The sequence below is a fragment of the Meleagris gallopavo genome, chromosome 3 (genome assembly GCF_905368555.1).
Source record: "Meleagris gallopavo chromosome 3, MGAL_WU_HG_1.1, whole genome shotgun sequence".
Classification (NCBI taxonomy): Eukaryota; Metazoa; Chordata; class Aves; order Galliformes; family Phasianidae; genus Meleagris; species Meleagris gallopavo.
This window is the reverse complement of record NC_139406.1, coordinates 13639596-13659815: the sequence shown is the minus strand read 5'-3', so window position 1 is coordinate 13659815 and position 20220 is coordinate 13639596. Positions and strand designations below refer to the sequence as shown.

The window sequence follows — 20220 nt, the reverse complement described above, 5'->3', positions numbered from 1 at the left end:
TGGGCATGTTTGTCTGTAATAAGTGTCATTTCCTAGTCTTTGCCTTCTATTCAAGGCTGTCACTCATCTCCCCCAAGCCCTGTCTGTAGCAGTCAGTCCAAGAGTGCGTGGCCATGGAAAGACTGACAGGTTGCGGCACTCTGCTTCAAATTCACAGAACTGAATGAGAAAGATTTCTCTTTTTGTGCTATGATCCCTCGGGCAACTGCTTTTGCCACCCTTGAAATAACACCGATTGACTTTGATTCTCAGATTCATCGTATAATTCATCTAACAGCCATTCGCTGCTTTGTATACAGCAAAACAATAAAACTTTCTTCTTGATTGTGATCCTTTAATCTCGAACAACCAGCTGTCATCCATAATGGCCACTAATGTTTAAATCTATCCAAACCAGAAAAATCACTCTTCAAACCATTTGTTACTCAGAGGGCTACAATTTTGCTGCAATCACATGGAGTTGGTGGACTGTTTATAAAGAACAAGTTTCACCTGAATTACTGTAGTTAAAATCTTTTCCTCCATGGAAATGTGACCGAGAGAAATGTTTCAAATTATCTCAAGAAAAAGAGCCATGCTGAAAAGATTAGAAAACGTCCCATGCACACATATGCTTGCATGCATGCACGCTCTCCTATCCCTGGTAGGGCTGTGGGTTGCAGAAGGAGCAGCGCACTTTCGCAGACTCCTGCGTTGTGCTCAAAGGAAATGCAGCAGACATTTAAATATTTCCAAACCAAACAAGACATCCTGAAGGATTCTCCTCCTGTGGCCTCATTATCTGCTTACATCTGTGTTTTTAAAAATTGAAAGAAAGGCTGGAACAGGCAGAGCCACACTGGACAAGAGCAGAGAGGGGAAATGGAAAAGAATAGAGAAAAAGGTTAATAATATAACTGTCTGCCCTCACTTTCTGAGGAGAATGGGGCTAAAAAAAAAAAAAGTGAAAAATAAGAACGGACATTAAAACAAAGCATCTTTCTTTTCTAAGGCATCATGCTTAAGTGTATGTCTTTTAAATGTATAAGGAAAGCCAATACTGAAATAGAATGGCAAGGCCTGTTTCTGAGTACTTAATCATCCCTCTAGAGTTTAGGGAACAATTCTTCCCTGAAGTTGCACCTTTGTATTTGCTTTCCAAAAGGAAAGCCCTGGTGCTCAACTCTTCTGCCCTGGGTGCCCAGCTGACCTGATGAGCAAGCTGCTCACATGAGTAAAGGGCTGTTTCGGACAAAACCTTTTTCACTGAGTGCCAAATATCATTCAAGCCCTATCAAACCTGAGGAGAACATTCTGAAGGATGTTTCCAGCATAACATGCCCTCACAATGCCTTGCAGAGAGAGGAAAGAGAGGGTAGGCATGAGAGGAAGGGTTTCAGATATGGCTGACAGTGAGGACTAGAGAGAAAGAGAAGAAGCCTGAAGTGAAAGAGAAGAAGCCTGAAGCGAAAGAGAAGAGAAAGAGAGGGAAAGAATAGAATCCTTGATCCTCATTCCAGCCACATTTGGCAGTTACTGGGTAAACACTGGTTTTTCACCTTGAGAACGTGGTCATCCTGTAAGCAAACTATTTTTATTTTTAAACATAAACAGCATCCCTGAATGTGAAATGCCTGTAGGTATTTGGCTTAGCAAAACCTTGAGCAGATCTTAATGCCGTAATGTCACGGCCTTCCTTCATAGATGTTTGTGTGTGAGTCACTCAAGGTAGGCTTTTTGGCAGCTTGTGTTAAAACTGAGCACAGTACAAGCTCTGAGGACCTGCCCTGGCATTGCTTTATGTCATAAATCACCTCCCACCCTGTGTCTGAATTGCCCTGCAGCAGAGACGAAGACTGCTTCAGGCACACCAGGGAACGGAAGAGTGGAGCTAATGAGAAAGGTATTTAAGTGACTCTGGGTGCAAGAACTCAGCTCACCTGGGCTGGAGGAAGCATGGCTGGAAAATGTTGGCCCGGCAAAGTAGAAAGTTCATGAGGAGTTGGCGTGAGGACAGAAAATGTCTCCTGGCTTTAAAACCAACTTCAAGCCAACAGTCTCCTCCAAACTCAGAGGCTGATTACCTCCAGGTCTTCTGCAACCCAAAGACCCTGTGAATGATGGGGTGACAAGCATCCTTCAGCAGCTGGCTTTTGAGCCCAGAGCTGGTTTATCTTGATGATGTGGCTCACAATTCCCATAGCAAACTTGTCTTTGCTTTCCTGGATGAAAGTGCCTTTGCTTGCACTGTTGATGGTTGTTACCGTGGTGCTAAATCCTGATAGGGATCTTACAGATCTGAGAGTTTCTACATGTGGGAGGCCAGCTCTGCGTTCTGGCTGTCCAGAGGCCACAGATGAGGATTTTTACAGCCTCAAACTAAACACAGCCTCTTTCCTACTAGGAGAGCTGCCATCACTGAAGTTCAGGATCTACTGGCCGCTGACATTTACATGGGGATTTATGACTGTAATAAATTATACTTCAGATTTACCTTATTTGGAATAATTTTGGAGTATCTTTTCCCCACATTTTTTATGGCAATGTAATAGACTACATTTTAAAGGACCAGCAAGATGTTGCTGCTACCTTTACCGCATAAAAAGTTTTGATACAAAGCTTTTCAAGAAAGGAGTTTTTGGATAATGCAGTATTATTTATTTACTTAAGCTGTTTTATAATACTCAGGCAGACCAGCCCAGTAGTGAGCTCCCAGAGAACTTTGATTTTTTTTTTTTTTCTTAGTCTCTGTGCACAGGATATGCTTACTTCACTGATAAGACTAAAACAAGGCTTTTCTGAAGGAACAAATCTATATTCTTTCTGGTGATTTTATCTCTGTAGGCAGACCAAAGATATAAGGGAAATAGAAATATCAAGGCTGCTAGAAGAACAAATGCTCATCTTTGCAGGAGTCTGCAAATGTTGCCCACGTGTGAGCAAAATTCACTTTCACCTGGCAAATAAAAATGCTTTGGAGAGAAGATATAATATGTTGAGGTTTCCATGTCCCCTCTGTACAAAAAAACTTCTGGAAGGGTCTGATATGCTTGCAGCAACCATTTAAGCTATCTTGAAACACTTTAGAGAGAGGAAAATAAAAGGCCAGAGGGAAAAAGACACAGTAAGCAAGCCATCCAGAGCAAATGAAGAATCATTTTCATCTCCATTCAGAATTCTCTTTTTCCCCATTCTCCATTGCTCTTCAATTTCAGGCAACCCTCCGCTGAGGGCTGGGCAGACACTCAGCAGGTCAGGCTGCCCAGGGCCCCATCCAACCTGGCCTTGAACACGTACAGGGATGGGGTATCCACAGCCTCTCTGGGCAGCTGTGCCACTGCCTCACCACCCTCTGAATAAAGAATTTCTTCCTAACACCTAACCTAAATTTCCCGCCTTTTAGTTTAAAGCCACCCCCCCTTGTCCTATCACTTATTAGACCATATAAAATGTCGATCCCCATCCTGTTAGTAAGTTCCTTTCAAATATTGGAAAGCTGCAATGAGGTCTCCTTGGAGCTTTCTCTTCTCCCAGCTTAACAAGCCCAGCTCCTCCAGCCTTTCTTCACAGGAGAGGTACTTCAGCCCCATGATTATCTTTGTGGCTTTCCTCTAGGCTTACTCCTGCTTCTAGCTGTGTACCAGAAGGAAAGGAGTTTCCATCCCTCAGGTTATCTGAGTTAGCTTCTCTCTTTCATTCAGAAAAGACCTTCCCAGCACTGTATTTTCATTCACCATCTTCAGCTTCTTCATCTCTCTGTCCTAGCCCAAACCTTTGTCTAACTCTTCTCTTCAGATTTCCCACTGTCCTTCCTCATCACACTGCCTTTCTTTTGACCTTATTAATGCACTTTTTCTGCATCTGAATTCATTCCTATTTCTGAGCACACCACGGTTGTGTGCCCACTACCCTCTGCCTGCCTCCAGAGCATCTCCGTGGATGCTTCTGCCCAGGCAGCAAGAAATTCCAGTGCTCTACATCCTCTCAGGCTGGGATGCAGTCTGAAAGGCGTGAATGTCTCCATGTGGTTCATTTCGCCTGGCTGCCCTGTTTTGGATCTCTGTGGAAGTCCCCCTCCTGGGAGTTGTGCAACCAGACAATGCATCCAGAGACGACGTTTGGCCTTTTCAAAACAAAGCAGCACTTAAGAATCAACAGGAACACGGTGCTCTGATAACTGGGTTAAAATAACAAAAGAAGGCCTGCCACAAGAATATGACTTAAACTTCATTCCTTCCTCTCAAATTCTGTGCAAGTTCTACGTCATCTTGGCACACTCTTGCTCTTGGGCTGGGAGAAAGGTTCACTGCCTTTCTGCTGGAAAGGGTTTTAGGCAGCAGTATCTATCAGCTCAGGTCTGGATAGGACTGGTGACAGACCAGTTTGGTTGCCATCGGGGACAGCACCTGGAGGACTGGTTGCTTCCTACTCCTCCAGGCACTGTTCACCATTTCTGAAGGCATCTCACAGCCATCCCTGTGTCATGTGGAGTCACATCCCTGGAGATGTTCAAGAAACGTGTAGATGTGGCACTGAGGGACATGGGTTAATGAGCATGGTGGGGATAGGTTGACAATTGGACTAGATGATCTTAGAGGTCTTTTTCAAACTTTATGATTCTATGGTATCCTGCATTTTTTCTCCTAATTGCTTCTTTTATTTTGCTCTGTGCAGTCACAGAGTAAGTTGAGGTGCATTAACATTCTTCAACAATCTTTTTTGTAGTTTTCTATGATGTCTTCATATTTGTTGTTTTTCTTCCTTCTTCTCATCTCTTCTTATCAGGTTCTTTAGAATACCATTAGAATTATAGAATCATTGGAAGGGACCCTTAAGGGCCATCTAGTCCAACTACCCAGCAATGAACAGGGACACCTACAGCGAGATCACATTGCTCAGAGCCTCATCCAGCCTGACCTTAGCTTGTCTCCAGGGATGGGATATCCACCACCTCTCTGGGCAACTGTTCCAGTGCATCACCACCCTTATTGTAGATAACTTCTTCCTTATATCCAATCTAAATCTCCCCTCTTTAGTTAGTTCTTATTATTAACAGGTGTATTTAATAAGAAAATACTGGTTTCTGTAAGTGTATTATCTTCCTAGTACACCGGATGAGGTGATTAAAAATGAAATCGTTATTGATATCATCTTATTGTATTTACAATACAGTATCTAATCAGATCAGACTATAAACTTCTCTAAATTTCTGTATTAGGTTTTTCTTGCCATTACACCAACTCTCCCCAAGTAATCAGTCAAAACTAATGGAGCTTTCCCCTATTTGCAGCAGTGTGTCTAAAACAAGATGATGTTTATCCATGGGCTTGAAATGCATTACACCTACTCTGGGCACCAAGCTTCCAATTGCATCTAGACATTTCCAACCTGATTTCTATATTGAAAAAGCAAAATAATTATTTAAACTCCATCACCCACCATCCTTTCACTAAAAGTATCTGACAAGATCCTGTTTAAATTTGAAGAAAGATCTGAAGAAAATAAGTTTATTACATGGTAGGGTGACACGAATCGAAAGCTGGCTGAGATCGGAGAAAACAAACAAAAATAAATGGGAAATTTCTGCCCTGAATAGAAGGTCGACAGAGAAGCACCAAGGTCTGGTATTGTTTAACGGAGATATTGGCAACCTGGAAAGGGCAATAGCAGTAAGGAATTGAAATTTCTAAATACAGGCAAAGTTAGTTATATCAGTCAAACCCTGGTACTTCAGTGGGGAAGGCAAGTGAACAGGACTGGGCCATAAAATTGGTGGCACATGCAAAATAGGATAAATTGGAGGGGAAGGCAAATATTCACATGACTGGAAGTATTTGAAAATTTTATGGAAAATGCCTTGAGTCTTAATGAAGGTACCTTAATGGAAATTTCCTCTCCATTGCAGCTGTGATCTGCAGTATGTGTTCTAGCTAACTATGGAGCGGTCATCTTAACATGAGCCCATAATCTAAGCACAGTCGGAGGAAAGAAATGTGCATGCTAAGATTAAGATTGTGATTTCCTAAAGCAGAGATTTGCAAGAGAATGGATCACTCTTCCTCTGATGCCCGTTTTGACTACTTTTTTCTGTAGGAGGATTTTTGACAATGAACTTTTATGTTACAGAAAACTGCAGTCTGCTTAAACAAGTTTCACCTCTTGGGAGGAGGAGGGTGAAAGGAATTATCACAGGTTACTCAGGGCTCAGAAGCCTGGAGATGGTGGCTAGCTGCCTCATGAAGGAGATAGGAGCAAATGTGGTAAACACGCCTAGAAATGAATAAAACCCAGTTGAGGCGAAGGGGAGCTTCTGTTCTTTATCTTGGCATTACCAAGTCAGTCTGTTTTGTACTATCTAAGCAGCCCCTGGTGCCTCTTGGCACAGGATGCCAAAGAGACCAAGAGCTAAGTTCAAAGCTGAGCTCAGTCGTCACTGTCAGAGTTGTTGCTGTGAATGTAGGTTGCCTCATACTTCCCTGCAGCAAAATTTCTTACACCTTCTGAAGCATCCAGTGCTGGTGAAATGGGCTGTACAGGTTGAAAGAATATCTTACCTGTGCGCACCTATAGGCTTGGAAAAGAAATCCAAGCAAAGTTTAGACTGCCAAGTGGAAATCCTGGGAAATGAATGCCTTGGAAAACTGAGTGCAGCGACTGATCTTAAAACAGTGGCTGACATTCAGGATGGAGATCACACTCTCTAATGACATTCCATTATGAGCAGGAAGGGGGAATTAAACCCCTTACTTCACTCCATAAGTCTAATAATTTTCTTCCCCTCTTCCCCTCCAGCACAGGAACCTGGACCACATGGACTTTGAGCAAAGACTGATGAGGAGCTTGCTACCTCTTCTTTGTGACACAAATTCTCCTGCGAGAACATGAAAGCACATGCAGGTGGTGTTTTTCTAGACCTCTTCCTGTGTCTGTATGGGTGTGAAAGGCCTGTGTTGGATCCTCTTTCTGGAGGAAGGAATTGACTTTGTTGTTGCCAGCCACACTGGTGAGAGAGGAATTCCTTACAGTCTTCACAGAGCAGGCTATACAGAACATGTGCTGTAAGTGGGGGGTTCTTTTGGGGGTTCTGCTCTCCCTGCACAGAGGTCCCTCCTAAAGAGCTGAGCTTGGGAATTTCATTAGCTGAACGTTTCTTCTCTTTTTATTTCACTTTTTCTTCAAAGAATTAAATAGTGAGAAAAAATTCTGGCTCTTTCAAACAGCGTGCAGGAAATGAGCAAGCTGAATGGTGTGTTTGCCAGCACATGGACCTTTCTGGCATACCTAAATTTTGTCTGAACTATAGATTTTCCTTATGGTTAGACATTAGAAGCCAACCATCAAAAGCTTTTACATACAGAACGAAAGCCATGATTTGCTGTGGTGCGTGCCACTGACTAACAAATATGTCCTGAGATGCCCTGGGATGGGATGGTCTGTTTCATATGAGCATCTGTTTTCTGTTTTTCCCCTCTTGAAGTGTGGTTCCTGCCTGGGGGACCCTGTGAGCACTCACATCCAGAACTGACCATAGGCAGGTGGAAGCTGCTTCGAGGTCTAATGACCTTCTACATGGCTCATAGAGATGTGCTGGGGAGGCAACCAGCCACCAGATAAGGGACAGAGGTAGCTGGAGAAGAAGACAGGGCTCTCCTGGGACAGATAAAAGTTAGCTACTTACTGCCAGTGGTTGTCTACTCAATGAGAACATGGCCTTTTGATTACATTTCCCTGTTGCCAAAAGATGAATCCAAGAAGGAAAGCAAGAAGGTAATCTACAAATACAATTCTGGCTCATTTCTGCTAGGCTGAGTAAGCTCATTTGCACTTCTTTTGCTCTTCCTCCTCTTGGCTTGAACTGCCAAGTTAGTATGGTCTGCCTTCTTTTTTTTTTTTTTTTTGTCTTTTTTCTCCAGCAACTGAGTTGAAAAGCCACCTGTGTTTCCTTTGTGCAGCAGTAATTGCAGAGGAAAGAATCAACACGCTACAGTAAAAGAGGAAGTTTCAGGATTCCTACTTCTCTTCAGATTTGGGAAATGAGCACACATGAATGACTTTTACTAAGGAATGTCTTTAAACCCTGTAGTAGGACTGAGGTGCGAGCAACTTGTAACGGTAAGGGGAAAATTAGAGAGAATATGTAGAGGGAATGTCAAGTGCTTGCAGAGGTCTGTGTATCTGCTTTTATTCTACTGGAACAGAAATGGTGATATATGAATCGTTCATGGGCTCTCCTTGCCCTCATGGTTTTGGCAACAAAGGCCATTGTCTGAATCAGCACAAGAGCTTATATCCAAGAGTTGGGAGAAAATTCACTTGTCAGAGAAAGAAATCTTTTGTGGGCAATCAGCAGGCATGGAAAGATGGGAGGGAGTCAGCAAAAGGAGGTTGAAAATATCGGAGTGAGGATAAGATGTGCTCGTGTTCCATTGTCTAGATGAGGCTATTACTGCTGTCATTGCCTTCCTAGACATTCACCACTGTTACCTCAACCACGATGACATCAGTGCCCCATCTTATCCGCACCTTTGTCCTCCTTGGACTCTTGTCAGGCATGAGTAGAGGGCTGTGGCCTTACTTCTGCTAGGTGGAAGATTGAGCTTCACCAGCAAGGTTTGACAATGGGGCTGGGTATCTGTCACCAATTGGGGAGCCTGTGACTGGAGATATGCAGGGACAAAGCCTTCTGAAATCCAGGCTGTTGCTTGATTTCCATAGAAGAAATAATGCTTTTAGAAAGCAAAGATAACTTGAAAAACTACCAGCTCTGTACATATGTCCATAATACCTACAGCCAAGAGCTTGATTAAGGTTGGGCTGCTTCAGACATACCTGTTTCTCAGAAAGGCTTTCCCAAACAGCCCCTACTGCTCTTCTGACAAAGCCTCTGAGCCTGCCGAGTAACTTGGCTGAGTTCCAGGCCCTGGTTCTGCTTCAGCAGTCTACTTTGGACACTTTCAGTGGGAAGTAGGGCCAGATTTCCTGACCCCTTGCTCCTCAGCTGTCCTGGGCAAGCCTCTGTTTGTTTACCAGAGGTCACTTATCTCAAGCTATTGCCTTTTTCTGGCCCACTTCTCCTCACTTCCTCACTCTAAACAAAACCAATGCAGTAATGTGTTCAGGTGCCCCAGTTCCCGGATGAATGCAGGAATCTGAGAGTCATTGCCACACAACTACATTCTACCTCAGAAGGGAAAAGGGGTGTGCTGCAGAACGGGGAACTTTTAAGGTGTGAAGCAGGGTTTGTTTTCTAATGTGAAATGTGGAACATGATGGCTGTTTTAAGGGACACAGCCTTTCATAGATATGCAGTGGAGCTTCTTGGGACATCTGCACAAGTTATGTGTTTTTGTGTGTATACATCAGTTATTTCTCTGGCTTAATATCATTCACATTGCAGACCCAGTCTGCTACAGCTCTGTTGTTAAGTCTCCTGAGATAAAAGAGCACTTTGTCCAGCGCTTTTCTGCTGCTCCCTCTCCTCCCCAGTGAAAAACACTGCTAATGGCCAGGCATACATCCAGCCTTACCAGCACCATGTCTCAGAGGAGATGTGGCAAAGGCTGGAAATATTCCTATTCTTCAGCAGTTCTAATGGCAAAAGCATTTTATCCCTTATTTAAAAAGGTGAATCATACCGCTGTCTCCCTTCTTCAGAGCATCTTCCCCCTTCCACTGGTTCCTACCCATTCCACCACAAACGATGAGAAGCACTGTCCTGTGGTCCATGAACTGACTCTGAGCCACCAGAAAAGGCACTGCAAGCCACCAATGGCCAGTGAATCTCCGAGGAGGAAATCTCCAGTTTAAGAAGAAAAATAATTAAAAAATAAATAAATAAAAAAGTGGGGGTCTAGAGGCTGACTTCAAAGCCCTGATTCCACATATAAAATTATCCAGGAGTTCCTAATAGGATCGTGCTTTAGATCCAGTTTCTAACATTCATCTTCCTCACAGGGACAATCTGCAGCCCTTTCATGCAAGGATTGCCCAGTCACAGATAGCACACTGTTCAATTTCACTAAGCCTTGGGGAGCTGATTCCACTTTAAATTTGGTTGTATTGGCATAGTTTGCAGCTGTACGTGTATAAACAAGGGATTACAGTGATGGAGTGCCCATAAACACCAGCTATGCGGCTTAAACTAAATCACACCTTTCATCATATCAGAGAACTGCCGTGCCCGAGACTCAGGCTCAGAGAGTAACGTTAAACTCCTTTGAACTGAGCGCAAAAATAAAAAAGGAGAAAGTTCTCATAAAGTAAAAACTGTTTGGTGTATGTTAATCGGGATGGGTATAAACCGATCCAAAGAAGACTGCTGAAAATGAGATAAGACTGTGTACATGAAGGATTTCAGTAGCTCAGCTAAATCAGTTATAAAACTTCCAATTTAAACTAATGCTACCTGCATTTGGACAGTAAGAATTAATGTGCCACAGCTCTGCTGCAAGGAAATGTTAGCAGTGGAGATCTCCACCAAGGAATCTGTCCTTTGTCCGCTCCTCCAAAGCAGCTCAGTCTTTTCCACTTACCCTGAAAGCACCGAATTACCGCAGAGCCCAATGGTTCCTTGCACAGCGCTGCACATTCATTTTGCAACGGTTAAAATAACCCATGTAATGCAGTTAACATTTCTCCCTAATCTCCTAAATAAATCTAAATCCACTGTCAAAATACCTCTAATTCCAGCTGCAGCTTGGTAGTGGTGTCCCAACAACTTTCAGAACCTCCTCCACCTCCCGGCATGCTTCTCTTTGGAAATGACCAATGGAGAAGCCAATGGCTTTCTATAAATCACCGCTGGATGAAAACAAGCATAAAAAGGAGGCTTGGGGTTGTTTAATATTACAGATGTTTTGGAGCTCTATTCAGTAGTTGGCAAGTCAGCCAGAGCTGCTCTGAATTCTTTATAATCTAGACACAAAGATCATTGAACCCTGAGAGAACCTCTGGGCTTTTATTCAAAAATATGTTGGCTTCTATTTACCTCTTTCTTCATTTGTATCTATCAAATGGCTCAATATGTAAATAAAGCCCGGGTGTTCTTATTAGCTAAGGCAGTATTTCAGGAAAATTAATGCCAGCAGGTTTTGTAAAATACATCTCTATTCAGAGCTGGAGTGTGTTTTGAATTAATTTTCGTTCTATATATGAACCAGGTATAGTTCTTGTACAGAGCTCAGCCTCGGCGTGCAGGAGGGACCAGGGTGTTTGATTCCAGCCCCATCATCATTGTTCAGCAGAGCACTTCTAACCTTAAGCAGCTGCTCAGTCCCATTGAATTTAATGGGGCTGCTCACATGTTCAGGTATATTAAAATTATAATTGAAAGCAGTGCTTGGCTTTCTCGTGGGCCAACCGACGTACCCAGTGTTTTGTCAGACAGCCTCATTTAAATGTTGCCTCGTGCACATGTTAGCAGCAAACCTTTCTAGTTCTGTAAAATCACACATCTTGAGTTAAAAATAAAAAGGTTTTTTCTCTGCCTCCAAAGTCGGCTAAAGCTCTCACCCTGAACTGCAGATATTGCATTGGCTCGCAGCACTCTGCCAGCTGGGACAAAGCGCAGTGTGATATTAATCTCGTGATGGTCTTAATAGAATAATAGGCAAAGGGATTTAATGGGATTAATAAACTGACTGCTTTAAAAAACACTTTGGTCAAATGTCAGCGAGAAACTCCACATCCCCCATACGATATCTCTGCGTTTGGCTAATTTTGTCAATGTTAAATTGATTGTGCAAATGCTCCCAGCTTTGGAGTGGCTGAGTGGTTTGCTCTGCGTAACATAAACACCCTCACTAGCAAAATCCCTCCGCTGGGGCAGCGAGACCGCGATGAAACCAGAGAATGGAGAAAATACATCTATAAGATGATAGGAGATCACACGCAATCTGTTTGAGGCGCTCCGGCGTGGTTTCACTCCCATCCTGTGGAACCCTGGCTGGTGTGTTCTAATAATGGAAATGTTTGGGTTAGTCTGTGCTCCGTCGATTTGCTGCAGTGCCTCACCAAACGCGAGCTGCTCCCTCGGTCGCGATGAGTAACTTGCTGTGATTTAGCTTTCTGCAAGCAGCGATGGTCTGAGGTCGGGAGCCAGGCAAGGTTTGAGGAGATGCGTTGCTCAAGCATTAAACCCACAGAGCTCATTGGAAAAAAAGCAATGCAGCTTTGAACTGTAGGCTGTATGTCTGTGGTGACAATGCTGTCAGGGGTTGGTGCTTCTGGGGCTGAAGAAAGAAAAGGGTGCGTTTTGCAATGCACGCACACAGGACAAAGCAGTCCTGGACGTGTCAGCAGACAACGAATGACATAACAAATGATGAAGAGGATGAGGATTGGCTGTGGTGTCAGGAAAGAAGGATGACTAAGAAAGATGTGGAGAGATGGATTTTGCATGCATTACACCAGCTGTTGCTCACTGTAGCATTGCATCTATTGATCTCACACCATGATGAGCAGACACAGATAAAGGTATGCCCTCCTGGGCTCCCTTGCAGTGCTCACACTAAATCTACACAACTGGGTTGCTGGACTTGTGATCTCATCAGAGATTTTAGTACCTCCAGGAATCTCAGGGATAAGTACTGCATCTGTGATACCACGATGAAAAGGTTCAGGGCTCTGGATTTCCGACTAAAGCTTCCTTTTTCCAAGATATGAAGTACTTCTGATGCTTGGTGATTGTTAACAAACACAGTAAAGCGCAAAAAAAGTGGATTCATAAGGGTATGGCTCAAACACAAATATCTCGTCCCATCCGTGGCACAGCTCTTGGCCTTGGCCCCCATGGCTCTGCAACCATGGGAGCTCTTTAGACTAAACAAAACCCGGGTTTCTAGGCTAGCAAGTGCTGTAATAAAATCAAATATCAAAACAAAATCAGTTCAAATTAACTTAAAAATCTGGCCTTTTTTTTTTTTTTTTTTTTTCCCCTGTCATTTGTTGGTCCCCCTTTAAATTCCAAAAAAGTTGGGTTCATTTCATGGGTGTCACTCAGAGAGAGACATGGCGATGGCTGAAAGAGGGGTGTTTTGAGACACCCTTTGTTTGGGAGCTGCGGAAAGGGAACCTCACTCAGCCTGGTGAGTGCAGAGAGCAGAGAGCAGGAGGATGCCCAAGCAGACCCTGCTCCTTCCTCAGAAGGAAGAACAAGGCAGTGCGAGCATCAGCCGCATACCTTGGGATGTAGCTGCATTCGGAAGCAGAGAATAAGAATAATAATAGTAATGAAATAATATTAAGTGGTAAGAATAAGAACGACGATGGTGTCCCGGTCGGGTGGGTGTGCGGGAGCCGATGTCGTCGCGGTGCCGCTGGAGGGCAGTGACACCCCGCGCTCGGCCGCCGCTCGCAGAGGCAGTTTTTTCCCCGTTGAGGTCCTGTCATTCCTGTATAAACAAGTTACGTTCGAGTGTTTAGGATATAAATTACGACCATGCAGGCTTGCCTCGGAAAGAATGTAAACACAGCACTGTGGTCGGAGCAAACTCCGAAGCTGACTTTATAATTTATCACAGGCCCCGAGAAACTCGAGGAAGAAAAGAGCATGGCCGAGAGTAAATATGTATTTTAAAAGATGAGGAATTATAGATGTGTCCTCGCGTATATCATTACACACGTATCATTACATGCGTATCATCACACATACAAAATGTTACATGTGCGTGTGTCCACGCTGAACGAATATAGCCGTATATACGGACGTCTTGCTCAAACTCTCGCTCCTCGGAGCCCACGGGGCTCCGTACCGGTGTGCCGCGGGTCTCGTGGCCGCCTCTGTCCCGGTGGAGCCCGGGGAGGCGGAGGGCTGAGCTCCGGGAGGAACCGCACCGGGGGCATCGCACGGCCGCGGGGGTGGAGAGGGCGAGCGGCTCCCGGAGCCCGGCCCCGGGCCTGGCTGGGCACGGCGGGACGGAACCGTGCCATCATAGCATCGTTTGAGTCGGAATGGACCTTTAAAGGTCATCTAGTCCAAATCCCCTGCAGTGGTCTCAGACGGAAGTTGTTTGGCTTTAGGGTGCTTCGGGAGGACTTTTGGAAGTTTGTTTTTTTCTGTCTGTCTCTCTCTTTTTTTTTTCCTGCCTTTATTTTTTTCTTCTTCTTCCCCAATTCCTCAATTCCATCCTCAATTCTCCCAACCTCTCGGCCACTTTTTTACAAAGGATCCTGTCGCCATCCCACCTCCCCCACACCCGACGTAGTCTCAGCGCCCCTACGGGACTCAGAGAAGCTCCGACGGGGACGCGAGAACAGCCGAAAGCAGCCCCAAGCAGCGGGCAGGGCACGACATGTAGGATGTGGCACTCGGGGTGGAGCCCTCTGCTTTTATGCCCTCTGCCCCCACTGTCTCCCAGTCACCCCTCTCTCTTCTCCTGCGGGTTGTGGTGCTCAGGGCCATGATTTAGCAGAGGGCTGTCAGAGTTAGGGTAGCATGGTCAGGTTGTGGTTGAACTTGATGATCTTTAAGGTCTTTTCCAACCTGAGCGATTCTATCATTCTATGATTCGAGGTTGCAGCTCTATGCAAGGAGAACGATTTTAGAGGGAAGGGGTTTCTTGCAAGGAGCCGAGGGGAAATGAGTGCCCGCAGTCGTTTATATACATTTTATTGGAAAAAAAAAAAAAAAAAAATTTGTACATCAAAATATTTTGGCAAACTGTAAAAAGTATACATAAGTGCAAATATATTCTCCTTTTAAAGCAATAGTGTGTGAGTATACACGGGATTTATTTAAAATATTTCTTTAAAAAATACTGTGGTAGAAAACAACTTTTGTAAAAATAAAACAAAAACAAAACGTTGTCTTGCTGCAATACTGGGGGGAGAATGAGGGGGTGAGGGAGTGGAAGGATTTTTCTTAAAGTCTCTACAGGAAAGGGCTAAACAATACTGCTTTAATAATATCGATTGGTCGGTGCTGGAGTCCGTCACGGGTGTCCTCGGTGGGATCGGGAGGAAGAAGGCAAAGAGGAAAGCTCCCGCAGCGGAGTGCCGTCCCGGCAGGTGCTGGGCGCGGGGATGCGTCGCTCCCATTCCGGGACACGGAGCTCTATGGGACCACGGCACTCGGTCCGGAGGGGATCGCGACGGCTTTCGCCATCGGTCCCGGCACGGAGGTCCAACGCCCAACGCGGGATTCGTTCTGGGAGAGCTGCGAGCGCCCTGCGACGAGCGGGGACCCGAGAACACCGCTCCCGTGGGTGCTTCGCTAAGTGACTCGCGTACTACCAATGCTATCAGAGTGCACGTTACATCGATCCGCGTGGGGCCGGCTCTGTCCCCCGAGTGTCTCTGAGGGGAGTTCACATGACGCAGGGCTTGATGTCCTGGTGGTGGTGGTGGTGGTAGTAGGAGCCGCTGGCCGAGGGGTGGAAAGAGGAAATGCCGTTGAAATTGAGGACAAAATCTTTCCTGTCGCACACCGGGGAGGGGTGATGCTGGTAGCGGGGCAATCCCACTGCAAGAGAAAGAAACAACGAGAGGGGCTCAGAAAGAGGACTTCACTAGGAGGAATCCCGCGGGGCGACACCGGGGACTCCACCCGGCGCTCCGCTGCCCGCGGGTCTAGACGGACACCCGTGGGGCCGAGCCGTGCCCGGGGCGCAGGGTGCGACCGGCGTGGGTCTCTGCGTTCAAAACAGGGATGCGACTCCCAACTGCTGGGGCATTTTCCTTTTGACCTGAAGGGCCACAGGTTGAATTGCGACCTCGGTCCGTTGGTGTGCCAAAGGAATGTTTATTTCCGTGTGCGTGCATGCCGTGTCCGAGTGTGTTTTACCGACAGGGAATGCCCCACTGTTCTGTCACCACGGCTGAGCCAAGCACACCAGCGGCACCGAGAAACGAGCGACCTCTCTGGCTTTGCTCTCGTTTCCCACAGCCCGAGGCATCCCTTAGGGCCCGCGGGACATCCCCGTGCCGGGTCGGGCCCCGCGGTCCGGGAGGGACGCTGCTGTGAGTGGGGAATGGTTTTGCGGGATGGAGCCAGAAGGAGATTGCTTTGCAGTGTGGGTGTCAAACTCGGCTGGAGGGGTCATGTCAAACTTGACCGAAGGGTCACATACGTGCACAAAGTAAAATAGAATAAATGAAAATAAATAAAAAGAGAGAGAAGGGAGGGAGCAAAAATAATTTAAAAAGAAAAAAAAATAGGGAAATATTCAGGGATATGTATAGTTTCCCAGCATCGCGGCCCCTGTCGCTGTTTCTGCCGCAGACCCCGGCACAGGGCTCCTCCAGCACTGTCCCCTCCTTCACCCCGCAGAGCTCACTTTATAAAAGTGATTATTTCGCTGGATTTCCTCGGCTTTCTAATAACCCTGCTGGTATGCTCGCCATAAACCGGGCCACTTTATTACAATCCTGATTCAATCATTTAGCGGGATTTAATGGCGTGCGAAAAAAATCCGTGCCGCCCCCCCGGCCCCTGCTCAGAATCCTTCAGCAGAACCGAGCCTGCTGGTTCCAATTTTTTCCCCTCTTATTCTCGGGTCTGAGGCAACTGTAAGGCTTTAAACCCGCCCGATCGCTGTCATAAAGCCGGGGGGCATCGCGAGCTCGGCAGCGATCGTCACCGAATTTGCTTTGTGTTTAATTATAAGGAAGGGAAAGGAGACGGGGACAGGAGAAGGATGATCGCTGGCCGTCGCTAGTGGTGAAAGAGCTCGGCTTGCTTTTCCCCACCTCTCTTCACTTTGATAAAACTTCTGCGTGGATGGAGCACGAATGAGTGCATCCACTTGGAGGGGGAAGGAAGGGGGGAGAAAATTAATTTAAAAAAAGATTTTTATTTTTAAATCTAATTAAGGAACGGGGGCGGTTTCTCTCAAAGCCCAGGGCCCAAATCTCGGCTCCACAGCGAAGCAATCGGAGGAACGCCGCTCTGCAAAGCGGTGGCGTTGAGTCGGCGGCACTAAAAAGGCGTCCTTCGCTCTGTGCGTGTACATCCGTCCCTGAGCAGCAGCGGGTCAGGCTGCAACGGCCCCGGCCTCGGGAAATGCTGGGAGGCAGCGGGCCACGCAGTAGCCTTCCCCTTCCCCTCTGCTTTGCTTTTCCAAGAGCTGCTCTAGGGCCGCTGCGACGCAACCCCACTCCACGCGTGGCCCCCGAGAAGTGAAACAAAAGAGGCAAACAAAGCCAAACAAACAAATAAAACCAATCCAAACAACAACAGCGACGGCACCAAAGAGGAGAGGTGAGATGGCGGAGGGACGGGGATGCCCCGGGGTCCCGCCGGCCTTTCCCACGTGCGAGGGACGGAGCGAACCGCCCCAAATCTCTTCTCGTCTCAGCGGCACAGCGGGCACAGAGCGGCCCTTCGGAGTGACACAGCCCGGTAACGACCCTCCCTGCGGCCGCCTCTCCTCACGAACCTCGCCGGAGCGATGGGGTATTTGGTTCATTTTAGTTGCTTGTTTTGCATTTCTTATTATCGGAGCCAAAAGCGCAGCGGCTCCCGCAGCGGGGCCGGGTGCTCGGAGGGGCCGGGAGGTGATTGGCAGCGGGGGCGAGAAGGGAGAGGGGCCGGGGGTCGCCTGTATTTGTTACTTGTTGAAATTCCCATAAAATTGAACAAGACCCTGCTCTCCTAGGGGTTAAGTCAGGCTAAAATCCTCTTCGGTGTGGTCCAGCCCAGACTGTCTTTGTTTGCTTAACCTCTGGGACCCGCGTTTAAAAGGGCTATTTGGAAAATTTCCCCGTAAGAGCCCAACATCTTTTACCCATTTTTGCGCTGGGATTTTTTCTGAGAAGACATTGTCTTCAAAAAGCGACCCGGGGGGGGCAGGCTGGGGTGGGGGGTGGGAGGGAGCTTGGAACTCAGACCCCCTTTTTCCCTCCGGTCACAAAAATCCATTGGATCTGCTTTCATCTCGTTGCGTTTCTCCATATTAACGGGTTTGTGGGGCTTGGTTTGTGTTTTTTTTGCCCCCCCCCCAGCGCTTTGCGGAGAATATTTAACGCGTTTTTCTATTACTGTGCGGAAAGCGGTGTACTCGGGGGGGAAGTGCGGGCCGAGATGGCAAAGGGCCCGGGATGGAGCCGTGATGGAGCCGGAATGACAGAGCTCTGCTTCCACGGAGCAGCCCCAGCAGGACAAGATGGAGCGACGCTCTCAGCCACACCGCCTGAACCCCCCCCCCCCGACACCCCTTCCCTCCCGGCCCCATACAGCCCCGACCCCTTTCTCCCCTCTCTTTTCTCCCCTTCCCACCGAGGCCGGAGGAGTCCTGAAGCCTCGGTGAGGATCGCCCCGTCCCCCTCCCTACCTGAGAGGTCGTCGCGGGGGCTCTGGTGCAGGTAGCCCTGCTCCAGAGAGTAGGAGGGCACGCTGGGGTGGATGGCCGAGGGGGCGGCGTTGGCTGCGGGCAGGCCCTGCTGCTTGATGTAGGGCGAGGCCCCCGAGGCTGTCCAGTGGGCCGAAGGGCTGGCATAGGGCGAATGACACTCGATGGCACTCGCCATAGCCGGCGAGGAGGGCACGGGGCTGCTGCTGCTGTCGGGGCCGTAGTCCCCGTTGGCAGTCACCGGGCAGCTGGCCATGTAGGTCGAGCCGGGGTTGGGCGACATGTGCGGGACATGGTGGCCGCCGCCCAGCCCCTCGTAGCCGCCGGCCACGGCGTTGGGCATCACGTCGAGGTTGTAGCCGTTGGAGTGGCAGGCGAGCGAGGCGGCGGGCGCCTGGAAATCGAAGCCCTGCGGCAGGATGGAGGCGCCGAAACCCAGCCCGTTCATCATGCGGTACATGGGCTTCAGCGCCTGGCATTTCCTCCTGAAGCCCCGGGGCCGCCGTCGGAAGGAGCCCTCCTCGAACATGAACTCGGATGCCGGGTCGATGGTCCAGTAGTGGCCTTTACCCGGGCGGCCCAGCCCCTTGGGCAGCTTGATGAAGCACTCGTTGAGCGAGAGGTTGTGGCGCACCGAGTTCTTCCAGCCCTGGTAGGAGCCGCGGAAGAAGGGGAAGCGGGCCTGCAGGAACTGGTAGATCTCGCTGAGGGTCAGCCGCTTGGAGGGCGAGCTCTGGATGGCCATGACGATGAGAGCGATGTAGGAGTAGGGGGGCTTCTCGGGCCGCCGCAGCCCCGAGCTGGCCTTCTTGCTCTTGGAGGTCGCCGCCGCCGCCGAAGAGGAGGAGGAGGTGGAGGTGGAGGTGGAGGAAGAGGAGGTGGAGGTCTCCAGGGCGGAGGAGGGCGGCCGGCTCATCTGGAGAGCTCCGGGCGCCGGGCTGCGGGAGCGGAGAGGGACGGGGGGCTCCAGCCGCTGCCGGCCGCTCTCGGTGGTCATCTGGCGGAGGGAGGGGACTGGGGCCGGCTGGGGTGAGGCGGGGAGGGAAGGGGGGGGGCGGCGCGGGGTGGGTACCGGGGAGGGGGGAGGGCGGGGGGGCCGCTGTCCTGCGGGCACCTCCTCGGCGCGGCGGGGCGGCGGCGGCAGAGCCCGGCGCATCTCTCCCTCCCCGCCGTCCCATCCGCTTTCCGCCGGAGCCGGGCGCTGCGATGGGGCGGCCCCCGCCCGGTCCCGGCCCGGCCCCCGCCCTCCGCTCAGCGTCGCTCCGCTTCCTCCGCTGCCCCCCACCTGGCGGCTGCCGGGTCCGGCGCGGAGAGGAAGCGCGGACCCCCCTCCTCCCCGCCCCCAGCCTCTTCCGCACTTTCGGTCTTTCATATAGAGGCTTATTCTGCCGCAAGACCCTCGGCAGTTAAAGGCAGCGCGGCCGCCTATCTCTTTCTTCAATCTCTCGTTCTTTTTTTCCCCCTACTTTCCCCGCAGAACCTCCTGGTGCCTAGAGAACAGCGGGGACGGATGGGGGGGAGGCGAGAGGGAGCGAGAGACCACCGCGCTCCCCAGAGCTGCCCTATGTCCTCTCCCCACCGGGGCACGAGCTGAGGCTGCATCTGCCGCTGCTCCGACCCGTGACCGCCGCCCCCGGGCTGCAGAGCCGCCGGGAACGCGGTGCGAAGGGAAAGCCCCCCCGCGGCTAGGATTAAAAGGGGGAAAACAGGGGGTTGGAGCACTGCTCCGGGGATCCTCTCCCGGGAGGTGCAACAAGGGGGTCACCCGTGGTGGGAAACGACGTTTGCCGGAGGGTAGCCGTGGGGGCAGCGAGGATAGGTGCTGGGGAGGCATTGGGCTGCTCTCGGCTAACGGAGGAGCAACAAACCGGGGACGGGAGGGGCAAAGCGGGAGGAGATGCTGCGGGGGTGGGAAGGACGCGTTGCTGTATGTGCGGGTGTCCGTGTGTCCGTC

The 20220-nt window shown here is 49.0% G+C and overlaps 1 protein-coding gene across 1 annotated transcript; it reads right to left on the bottom strand.

Moving 5' to 3' along the window:
- Positions 1 to 13744: 13744 nt before the first annotated feature.
- FOXF2 (forkhead box F2) lies at positions 13745 to 19566 on the bottom strand. Its single transcript, XM_085220294.1, has 2 exons — positions 18249 to 19566; positions 13745 to 15439 (listed from the first exon to the last, which is right to left on the bottom strand). The coding sequence occupies exons 1-2, from the start codon at positions 19420 to 19422 to the stop codon at positions 15285 to 15287; spliced, it is 1329 nt and encodes a 442-aa protein (XP_085076420.1). The 5' UTR covers positions 19423 to 19566; the 3' UTR covers positions 13745 to 15284.
- Positions 19567 to 20220: the final 654 nt, after the last annotated feature.

Coding starts and splice junctions, on each gene's coding strand:
- FOXF2 (XM_085220294.1), bottom strand. CDS start 19,422: ATGCGCCGGGCTCTGCCGCCGCCGCCCCGCCGCGCCGAGGAGGTGCCC. Junction 15,440..18,248: donor CCCCCGCGACGACCTCTCAG/GTAGGGAGGGGG, acceptor TTTCTCTTGCAG/TGGGATTGCCCCGCTACCAG.